The sequence below is a fragment of the Poecilia reticulata genome, linkage group LG20 (assembly GCF_000633615.1).
Source record: "Poecilia reticulata strain Guanapo linkage group LG20, Guppy_female_1.0+MT, whole genome shotgun sequence".
NCBI classification, from domain to species: domain Eukaryota; kingdom Metazoa; phylum Chordata; class Actinopteri; order Cyprinodontiformes; family Poeciliidae; genus Poecilia; species Poecilia reticulata.
This window is the reverse complement of record NC_024350.1, coordinates 20,045,741-20,056,825: the sequence shown is the minus strand read 5'-3', so window position 1 is coordinate 20,056,825 and position 11,085 is coordinate 20,045,741. Positions and strand designations below refer to the sequence as shown.

General features: G+C 38.6%; 1 protein-coding gene across 3 annotated transcripts in view; it reads right to left on the bottom strand.

The window, feature by feature from the left end:
• Positions 1–714: 714 nt before the first annotated feature.
• The window catches only part of LOC103456783 (ATP-dependent zinc metalloprotease YME1L1), a 15,021-nt gene continuing 4,650 nt past the window's right edge, over positions 715–11,085 (bottom strand). Inside the window, exons 1-18 of one of the 3 annotated variants that reach the window (XM_008396528.2) lie at positions 10,603–10,834; positions 9,935–10,054; positions 8,893–9,061; positions 8,709–8,810; positions 8,520–8,629; positions 7,369–7,519; positions 7,191–7,298; positions 5,531–5,704; positions 5,302–5,454; positions 5,093–5,225; positions 4,699–4,761; positions 4,130–4,242; positions 3,858–4,013; positions 2,915–3,066; positions 2,699–2,825; positions 2,543–2,616; positions 1,435–1,521; positions 715–1,350 (exon numbers count right to left, since the gene is read on the bottom strand). In XM_008396528.2, coding sequence (XP_008394750.1) covers positions 1,210–1,350; positions 1,435–1,521; positions 2,543–2,616; positions 2,699–2,825; positions 2,915–3,066; positions 3,858–4,013; positions 4,130–4,242; positions 4,699–4,761; positions 5,093–5,225; positions 5,302–5,454; positions 5,531–5,704; positions 7,191–7,298; positions 7,369–7,519; positions 8,520–8,629; positions 8,709–8,810; positions 8,893–9,061; positions 9,935–10,054; positions 10,603–10,626 — 2,157 coding nt within the window. In that variant the 5' untranslated portion in view covers positions 10,627–10,834 and the 3' untranslated portion in view covers positions 715–1,209. Of the gene's footprint in view, positions 1,351–1,434; positions 1,522–2,542; positions 2,617–2,698; positions 2,826–2,914; positions 3,067–3,857; positions 4,014–4,129; positions 4,243–4,698; positions 4,762–5,092; positions 5,226–5,301; positions 5,455–5,530; positions 5,705–7,190; positions 7,299–7,368; positions 7,520–8,519; positions 8,630–8,708; positions 8,811–8,892; positions 9,062–9,934; positions 10,055–10,602; positions 10,835–11,085 lie in introns of those variants that run through there. The other 2 variants (XM_008396530.2, XM_008396529.2) reach the window with 2 other exon arrangements.

Below are 11,085 nucleotides of genomic sequence, written 5' to 3'. Positions count from 1 at the left end.
TTTTCTTTTACCCGCTGCCTGCTTATAAATACTGGGACAGTCAATGAAAAAAGACAACTGAAGTTTGTTCGGGTCGGCGTGTTTTTCTCGTAACCAAATCTCTTAATTACAGGTTAAAATGAACCGATAACCATTAATTATCCCTAACAAAGGAGCATTCTGTGGATTTCAGCTCATCCGTTTTTGTTGGTGGTTTATATGAATGTGTTTTATAATTTGTATTTACATTCTACTTTCCTGCTTTGCTAACTTATTTTTAAGTGCATTTCCATTGTGAAATGTAAGCTAAAATTTTGTCTAAATTTTAAAATTGCCTATATATTTTTAAAGAAATGTTTTTTTTTAGTATTTTACAGGTTTCATTTACATAAAACATGTTAATTTCATAAGACTTTTGGACTAGATTTTTTTACACATATTTAAGATATTGAGAAGTATAGCAAACCATATTGCTCAAGGTTTTATTTTCAGAAGTGGTTATATAATTTTCATCTTTGTGTGAACCTACCTACCTTAGTTTCCTCACTGGGGGACAATAAAGTGAATTTCTATTCTATTCTATTACAGAATATGTATTTTTCCCAATAAATGTTTGGTGTTTGAGCTTTACTCACTGCTCAAAACAAGAAACAATCACTTTTTCTTTGATTTGTGTAACTTACAGTAAAATTACATACTATTTTGACTCCTGAATCACAGAAATCACTCCCAACATTCGTTTCCTGAGAGAAATCTTTATTGGAGCTCCAAGAAGGCCGTCGTCTAAAGTAACAGAAGCACCCAATCCGTCCTTTCAGACGCTTTACAGGATATTTACACAAACTGGCAAACACTTAGTTTTTCCTCAGGTGTGGATAGGAGGATCTATCATGATTTTCCCTGACAGAAAAGAAAATGAAAACAATAATAATAATAATAATAATACATACGTTTGGGCACTTAAATAACTTAGAAACAACATAATATGTAGGAGAAAACATGAGATACAGAAACCTTCAGCTGTGAGTTTGACAATGAGGAACAGCAAAAAACAAGTTTATGATTCTAACTGAAACACGCAGCAGATTCATCGTACTGTGGTGATTTAAAAATGTCAAGCATTTCATCCAGCTTTTCCCATTGTGAAAAGGAGGAATAAAAACAACTGAAAGGCTTTCAAAAGGCCAGTCCCGCTTGCACAGCGTTTTATTTACAGAGTCTTTGAATGTCTCAGTGGTCCAGGGATTTTCCTTCCAGCACCATCTGGATCTCTCTGGCGTCCAGCGTTTCGTACGTCAGCAGCGCGTCCGCCAGCTTCTTGTGCTCCTTGCTGTATGTCTTCAGGATGTTCTTTGCTCGATCGTAGGATTCCTGCAGAGAAACGGACAAAGGAACGATAGAAACTAACGCAGAACAGGGTGAAAGGGTCAACTTGTGGGACGTAGAGCGCCTCACCTTCAGTAGAGCTCTGACTTCGTGCTCGATGGCGGCCTGCGTCTCGGGGCTCTGCTTGGTGATGTCCTTGTAGGTCATGACCCCGAGCTGCACAGACACACAAATTACATCCTTTTAATCACATTTTGTCACTTTAAAGCCAAATAAGCTCCTGCTGCTGTTGGCCACGCCCTCCAAACTCAATGTTTACACATAAAAATGGCTGCAAACAGATGCGACATTAATCAACCGTATATCTTTGAAAAGCAGAAGTGGAGCCTCCTCCAACAACACAGCACTTGTCTTTTCCAGCAGCCATTGCACATTGTAAAAAGACAGAATTCTACCAACTATTTTGGTCCAGTTTCTAGAGCAAATTTCTTAGCAAACTTGAAATAAGGCAAAACTAACTTAAAAGTATCTTTTTAATAACATATAGAGGCTTAAGTAAATAATTCCTTATTATTGATGAAAATGTACTTATAACGACATTTTTCCCATTTTATAAGTTAATTTATCTGCCAATGGAACATAAATAATAAGAAATTATTTACTTATAACAAGCCTTTATTTCTTGCTAAAAAGATACTTTTAAGTTAGTTTGTCATATTTAAAGTGTATTAAGGTATTTGCACTAGAAACTAGACCAACATTACTGGTAAAATTTTGTGTTTTTGAAGTGTACAGAGGTGAAACCAGCCGACAAAACGCTGGAACTCTTCTTGGGTTGCTAGCAACCCAAGTGAATGTTTTCCCAGAAAAACATTCACTTATAATAAATTTTCTTGTAAGTAAAGAAAATTTACAAATAAAGTACTTTAACAAATACTTTATTTGTTAAAGTATTTTCCAGGCATATCGCCATTTTATTTAGGCTTGTCACTGTAAAACAGTAAAATAAATTGTCCCAGAATTTAGTGTGATAAACAATATTGTTGTTTTGAGAACATTTTAAAGTAATATAAACAAAATTGTCCTTCAAAAAAATGGGCTACTTGAGACCAAAGCACCAGACTGAAAACTTTTATTATCCAGTTTTTGGTAGAAAGATAAAAGGAACAAATTATAAATCCTTGTCTTTGCAACTTAACGCCTTAAAATTGGGTCTCTGTCTACCAGCTCGGCTTACCTTGTCGCTCATGCCGAACCGGGTCACCATCAGCTTTGCGATTTGTGTCGCTCCATCAAAGTCGCTGGATGCTCCTAAAAACAGGCCGATTATTGAATAAACGTTTAAATTATCACCCCGTCACGTCTAAGCAGCATTTTACCGAGCAGCTGGTACCTGTGGTGACGTTTTCGTCTCCGAAGATGAGCTCCTCTGCGACGCGGCCGCCCATGCTGACGTCCATCTGGGCCAGCAGCTGGGCCCGCGTCTCGCTCCAGCGGTCGTTCTCGGGGAGCATGGACACCTGGAGGACGAACAAAAACACGACTCAGGTTAGATTCTGCGCAGCCACACCAAACGACGCTGGAGTTTAAGGTTTAAAAACGAACGAACGTGGCCAAGAGTCGGTCCTCTGGGCATGATGGTGGCCTTGTTGATGGGCATCGCGTCTTTGGTGTAATAGGCGACGATGGCGTGTCCGGACTCGTGGTACGCTGTGATGGTCTTGTTCTTTTTGTCTATTTCAACGCTACGCCTCTCAGGACCTGAAAGGAAAGAGACGAATCAGGTTATCTGCAGGTTTCATAAAGTCACATTTCCTCAGGTCCAAAGATAATAACTTCACAGAAAAGTCCCATGAAAAAAAAAACTACATGTGAGACAAAATTTAAGATCAACATATTTAAACTCACATTTCTTCTATGGATTTAAGACATTTTAATTCTAGTTACATAATTTTAGACTCTTTAAAGACGCGCAGACATCTTGAAAATAACGATTTCACAGCAGATGGATAACAGATGGACAAATAGAAGAATAGATGAAGTGGATCTGTTGCAATAAGCAATAAATCAATTGCATGATAAATTAAAACAAGGTCAATCATTTCTATTTGCATAATTTATTGTTTTTTTCTTTTCTTTTCTCTCTTTCTACCAAAAACTGGATGATGAAAATCTTCTGTTTGGTGTTTTGGTCTAAGCTAGCTTCGTGTTTTTGAAGGACAGTTTTGTTTACAGAGACTTCATAATTAATTGTATTTGTTGTTTCTGTTTTGTTTATTCACTTCATTTAAAATATCTTACGGTTCCAGAGAATTTAAAGTTTGGTAAAATGATGTTAAATTTAAATTACTAAACCATTAAATTACTTGAAAATGGTCTCAAAACAGCAACATAATAGGTTATCACAATCAAATCTGGGACAATTTACCGTCCAGTAAAATGTTATTGTGACAAGGAGAGAAAAAGAAATCTAGTTTTTTTGAATTATTGTATTTATTTTCCATTCCTGCATGTTTCTGTGATAAAGAGCAGCTCTGAGCTCCGTCACTCACCCATAAGGATCTTGTCCTTGGCGAACTCCAGGTCCTTCATGGTGACCATCTCCTTCCCGTCCACGGCGGCCTTCAGGGCAGACTGGTTCACCAGGTTCTCCAGTTCTGCCCCGGAGAAGCCCACCGTGCCTCGGGCGATGATCTCGGCATCGACGGCTGACCAGAAACAAAACGACTTGTAAAGACATCCGACTCTCTACCTGCGGGAGCCTGTGAGGCTCGCTGGCTCAGAGCGCTGATGAGCATCAGCAGATGTCTCTGAAATGACCTACCCGGGTCCACTTTGATCTTGGAGAGGTACCAGTTGAGGATCTCTTTGCGACCTTTGACATCGGGGCGGGGGACGGTCACCTGCATGTCGAACCTGCCGGGTCTCACCAGAGCACTGAAAGCAGAAACAATCATCCTCTGTTTACCTCAGTTACCTGAAACAAACTAAAGTTTTACACAAATATCCAATAAAAACACAGAAAACCTGCAAAAATAAACAGGTTTTTAATTTTATTTTTATCTTTAATGTTTTATTTCAATAAAAAAAAATTAAGTTATTAAAAGCCACTTAGGAGAGTCTATAGAGGCAAATGTTCTGGAGTAAATTTGAAATAGAGTCACAATCTTATTTTCTAAGCTATCCCTGCTTCAAACCACCATAAAATATTTCTAAATAAAAAGAAAAATGTTAACTTAACTTAACTTTGTTCTGCTGGTGGTTTGAGTCTCCGCTATGAATCTTAAATAACCTTGTTTATGTTCCTCATTGAGTTTTTGCTGCATTTACTTCATTCCTCTTTAGAAAGAAAAGCTCATTCTAGACAACAATTAACTCAAAGTGGAAACGTACTTATCCAGAGCTTCAGCGAAGTTTGTAGCACCGACGACGATGACGCCTTCGTTGGGTTTGAACCTGGAAAACATCAAAATGGTGTCGGTTTCCATGGAAACGAGGGATATGAAGCGCTCATCGTGATGAGTTTTTCAGCTGTACCGTCCAGCCCCAACGTAAAGCCAATAAAGCCAGACAATGTTGATCGGGAATCGTGTCAAAGCAATCGTGTGGATTAATTATCTCGCACTGTAACACTAAATTTAGTTTTCACGCTTACACCCGCAAGCAAAATACGGAGTTTTATCATCTTTAGTGACATTTGGCTAAAGTTTTGTGTAGTTTAAAGGTCAAAACGCATAAAAATGTGTTTGTTTCGTGGACTGGGCCAGACACTGGAGCTGAAACTCACCCGTCCATTTCCGCCAGCAGCTGGTTGATGGTTTGTCTGGAGTAGGGATGCATTGGAGACTCGATCCTCTTTCCTCCCACGCTGTCCAACTCGTCGATGAAGATGACGCACGGAGCGTTTGCTTTTGCCTCTTCTGCAAACCACAAAAGGAAAACTTGTTCTTACTCGGCTGCCTCTCTGCTGCGGTTTTCACCGGTTCTGTAACGTACTGAAGAGGTTCCTGATGCGACTGGCGCCGACGCCCACAAACATCTCGTCAAACTCCGACCCGGAGGCGTAGTAGAATGGAACGTCTGCTTCCCCGGCTACAGCCCGAGCCAGCAGGGTCTTCCCGGTGCCGGGCGGCCCGACCAGGAGAATCCCTGCACAGAGAGTCGACAGTCGGGCTATTTTCATTCACACCGGCAGATATAATCAAAATAAAAACGCTGCTGGTACCTTTGGGCAGTTTTCCACCCAACACTGTGAACTTCTGTGGGTTTTTGAGGAACTCGACGACGTCCTGCAGCTCGTTCTTCGCCTCCTCCACGCCTTTGACGTGCTCGAACGTCACGTTCTTCATCTGGATGGGGTCGACCGCAGAGTCGAGGCCCGTAGTGGTGCGAAACCTCACTGTGGAAAATCCCAGAAAACTTCTCACAAACGACACGAACAAACTGGTTTCACGAAACAAAGATGCAGCTTTCTGCTTACTGTGGCACAAAGGTAAACGTGACGATCCAAACTTATCCTGTCAGTTACTCATTTAGCTCCAGTTGTGTTACGAAACTATGAGCAGCTGCTCTAGAAATGCACATACTGAGAAAAAGAAGCAGGCACCAAAACTCTACATGCACACAGTTTTTCACTTCGTTATATCTACTCTTCAGGAGTTCATGGGATAAACCAGCACAAAGTAACGCAAAATTACGACCAAACAAAACTGAAATATGAATAAATGCGCAGAAAAAAATTCTATAAAGAATCACAATTTATATTCCTTGAAATTCAGAATCGATCCAAACATAATTTTACATATATTTTTAATAATTTCTCTCTTTTTTTCTTTTTTTTTTTTACAGAAAAATCCAGGCAGCTAATACTAGTAAATTAAGTTAAAGAATTTTATAAACAAAAACACATTTTAATGAAATCTGACATAGTAGGAAACCTTATAGAATATTTTTAAATAAATGTTTTATTTCTTTACTCTTGTCAGTCTCATAATTTAAACAGAATCTAAAACATTTGAACAGGAAAAAATGGTTTCTGACTAAAAAAAAATTGTTTCTGAATCAAATCGCTAGGCACTTAAAGATTTGCATCTCTAATGAATAAAACTAATTTTATTCGGCATCTTTTCCTCTAATATTTTACGTCAGTGAGAATACTTATGTAATTTAGTTCCACATATTTTTTGGAGGATGTATAAGATAAGAATTGGGCGCTGAAAAAGTAGGGAAAAATTCTTAAATTGCCAATTTGTGAGATTGAAGCCATAGTGTTGGGTGTTTTAAAATCAAAACGTGTCTTTTGTGGAGGGGAAATGCTTTAAAAACAATAAATCTGTCTTGATTCAGGGTCAGAGATTCAACTATCTCTGTTGCAGAAAATATACCCAAAGCTTACTGAAGAACTGGAATGTCAAAGACACGAGTATCAACTTACAGAAGTCTAAAAATAAGTTTATGTGAGGCTGCGTGACAAACGAGAACTCCTGATTGTTGTTAATATTCTCTTATTTGCTCTCTGAGTACAAAGTGATGCAACATGAGCAGAAAGCTTCTCTGGTCTTTCTGCTTTCAACGAGCAGTATTAGAAAATATTCATAAATGACTGTTTATTAGAGATTACTTTTGAATTTAGGTTAAATAAAAAATATTTCATGACATAGTAAAAAAAAGGTTTTTCTTTTCATTTTCTTGGAGAGCTACAGCCCCCCCTACACCATCCCTAGAACCACCTCTGCTACTTTATGCTGGTCTAATATATAATAAAGCAATGTAGCTGAAAATAAACACCACCCAGTGTTATTTTAATGAATTTCTAAATAAACCGTGTGCATGTAGAGCTGGGATTTTATTTGTATGCATAAGAAAGAATGAAAACCGAAACAAACCGGCGTCAGAAAAGGAGCCTTTACCGGAGAGAAAGGGGGTTCTAGAGAGGCCGTAAATGCCAATGAGGAGGAGGACCAGCAGGACCAGCCTGGTTCTCCTCAATGAGTCTGTAAAAAGGAAACAACATCAGCTCTTCTCTCAGTTCAATAAAAAGCTTTAAGTTTTTACTCCACACACCTTGAGTTCTCTGAGTCAGAGCTTGGGACCTCATGAACCCATCGGTGAAGCCAGTCTTGAAAGCCTCCTGCTGGTTTTCAGGAAGGTTTTTGAGTTTCACCACTTGGTCCAGAGAGTGGGCCTCCACTCCTTTCTCCCTCTGGAGCAAACCCTGAGGAAGAAGCCAAAGGTGGCAGATTTAATCTCAATCTCTAATCATAAAATACAACAAATTAGGACTGTAAATAATGATTATTCTAACAATTGAATAAAAAAATGTTCACGTCCTACAGATTTTTATTAACCACTATAAAAGAAATGCATTAAAAGACAAAAACTAATCATTTAGTTCTTTTTTCAAAACAAAAAACATTTTATTGCCTGAAATGAAATAACGCAGCATTACTTTACTGAATTTGAACCTGGTGAAGATAAAACTAAACAACTTGAGAAGTTTTGGTTGCAACATATTTACAGACATCTCATCTTAAATGCAAACCATCTGTACAGATTTGTGTTAATTATTGCTTAAAGTATGTTTTTTCACAAAATTTTCTTTTTAAAAATCAGTTTTAATAATTAATCCGTTGCTTAATTATAGCTGATGATTATTTCAATAATCGATTAATCTCTAAAAAATGTTTATATTGACTTTTCCGTAACAGGGGTGTCCAAAGTGTGGCCCAGGGGCCATTTGTGGACCTTGGAATGTTTTTTTTGTGGCCCCCACTGCTGTTAAAAAATGGTGCCGATTTGACCCTTCGGCATATGGAGCCGCTGCAGAGGAGACGGACACTTTTTAAAGTAATCAGGGAGAGATTTCCTTGGAAAGTTTATATCTTAAACTTTGTGTTTGAACACAAAGTTCTTACAGTTTTTAAAACAAAGCCGAAAACAATTCACTGACCAACAAAATGGATGATAATTTACTCAAAAAGCAAAATAAATGTACACGTTCAAGGAAATTTAATTCTAATGTTGGTTTTGATAAAAAAAAAACAAATCTGTTAAATTTATTGTTGCGGAGGTAAAGGAGGAAGAATTCAGAATCATATTATTTTTATGTTTTTTAACTGGGAGAAAATGCTGATTTTGGCCCCCGAGGACTTTCAACGTGTGGATTTTGGCCCTCGGTGGAAAATGTTTGGACCCCACTGCCGTAACAAACTCGCCTTCATGAAAGCTGGTGTGTAGGCATCGGGTTCCACCGGACCGTCATATCCCGACTCCACTCGTCTGGTCTTTGCTCTGAGAGTTTTGAACCCTCGGCTCTGAAGCCACACTACGAGGAGAAAACAGAAACGCTAAAATGTTAATCCATTCCTGGGCCTCTGAGTAGAGGTTAAATGTAAATGTCTCACCTGGCAGCAGCTGGAGTTCAGAGCAAGCGTCCCGAAGAGGGCTGTGGTACCGACGGAGGAATAACGGCGAGCTATGACCCAATAATCTTTTTTGTGAAAACCCTTTGTGTAAAAAAAGAAATGCTTCAGGTGGTTTTCTTGTGAAATAAAACAAAAGAACAGCAGAGCAGGTTGATCTTCTCACCATATTTGTTCTGAAAGAAGCTGTCTGCAGAAACGTGACTAGTCTTCCATATTGAGGTAACGGTGGGAGGTTCTTCAGGACTCGGTGGGGGCATTAACCTGCTGACCAGCTCATCCAGCTGACTCCCCTGGACCTCGGAGAGGCCCAGATCCCTCAGGCTGACACTCGGCTGGCAGCAAACAACAACAGCAGTGAGACAAAGAGACACAAAAACAACAAGCCGTGCAACTTCCAGGAGTTTTATGGGCCTGGTTTCTATGGATTAGGGTTGAAATGGACAATTCAAATAAACTCTGATCACTAAATCTCTTTAATATGCTTCAGAATTAATTAAAAATCTAACTTTTGGCAAATTATCCAAAAAGTGTTACTCATACTGTGGATTAATTGAGCACAGATACAGCAACTTAAAGCATTTATTTCTGTTCATTTGAATTATCATCGCTCACAATTAATAGAAAAAATGGCAGCTGGACAAAATTAAGGCTCATTAGATGGAAAATGTAGTTGGGCCACATTCAACTATATTTACAAAGTAATGAGGAATAATTTATTCAGCTGTTTAGCTTGATATTTGAAGAGATTGTTTTGATTTTTTTTTATTCTCCTTTGTTTTCCCTGCTTTTGCAGGGCCATTCTGTATCATGAATGTGCTTCTAATTGCTTTCATTTGCACAAAATTAAGAAACTGTGAGCAAATATTGCTATCAGTTGCAACACGTGTCTATTTTTGTGTTTCCTCTCTTATCTGGACTTTCATCACCCTTTGAGCTTTAGCGTTTTGGGGAATGTCATCTTTGTCTGGTGAGAGCATCTGCTGCTGAGAAACTCTGTCCAACTGGCTAAATATCACAGCAAATGTTCCTGTAACAGAAACATTAATAACTTTTTGATCTGCAACCAATATCTTGACTTAAAACGATCAAGATGCACCTGCACATCAACCTACCTCTATTTTTAATCCTACCTTCTTCTTTAAATCTTTACTTATTTGATTAAAAATACTTTTTGATACATTGTGAATGTCTGGTACTCGTCTCACCTCTTTCAGGTATGACTTGTGCTCCTGTCTGAAGTCTTTGTGCAAAGAGTGGACTGAAGCTGTAGCTGAGCTCTTCAGGGAGTGGAGGGCGTTGAGGACCTGGCTGAGAGGAACCACCATCTGTGAGAGCATGAAGACAGGAGGGTGAATAACACGGTTTCCCCACATGATGATCCCCGGTGACCCGCTTAACCTTGACTTTATTTATAGCCACTAATCGATCATAATAGTTAATATGTAATAAACTGGAAGTAGACTCAGCTAACCTACTGACAGCAGGTCAGGATTATGTCAGTTTCAGTCACATGCTTCTTAAGTACTGAGACTGTCTGTACCGACATGTTTACACTAATTGTTTTAATCGCTATAATATAGATAAAAAAATGAACAGATGTTAACAGTCGAAATGACGCAAGCATCGGCTCATGTGGACGAAATGTAGCGTTTACAAGCTAAACACTTAGCATTAGCATTAGCCGAGTCGAGTTGTCATTGGCTAGAACAAAAGTCACAACTAAAACAAGCGTAAACATGGGTGTTTACTGCTTATTAATGACTTTAATGTTTTTAAAACAAGAGTTGAAGTGATAAACTGAAACTTTTGTCGGACACATGCAGACAAGTTAATCATATAATCAACCTGCTTCTCAGTCTGTCCGCTTACATACCTGCTGTGGCTGAAATGAAAACATTTTTCTCCCGTAAGTATTGGCTAGAACCTGTCTTCGGTGAGTTACAATGTGAGGACAGAACCTCAATAAAACGTTAACAATCAAGTCCTGCTCACAGCGCTGTCCTTTTAGCTTCCCCCGTTACACAACTCTCAATAGTTACACAACTTTTGTTTTAGCTAACATCGGGAAATGGATTCTCCCCCCGGCATCTGAGGTCAAATGGACTACAAAATGACGCAGATCAGTTAAAACTACCAGGAACGAGTGGCGTCCTTGCCTCGCCTGTTTAAAAATGACTCATTACTTATTTTGAAACATGGATACGTAATGAGGATATTTGATCAATGCTTGCGTTCTTAAATATCAATCTAATATCAATCTAAAAATCTTTAAATCATTGCAGATTTTTGTTTTATATACAAAACAGCAATATATATAGGGTTATATAGGGTTATATAGGTATATATATATATATAT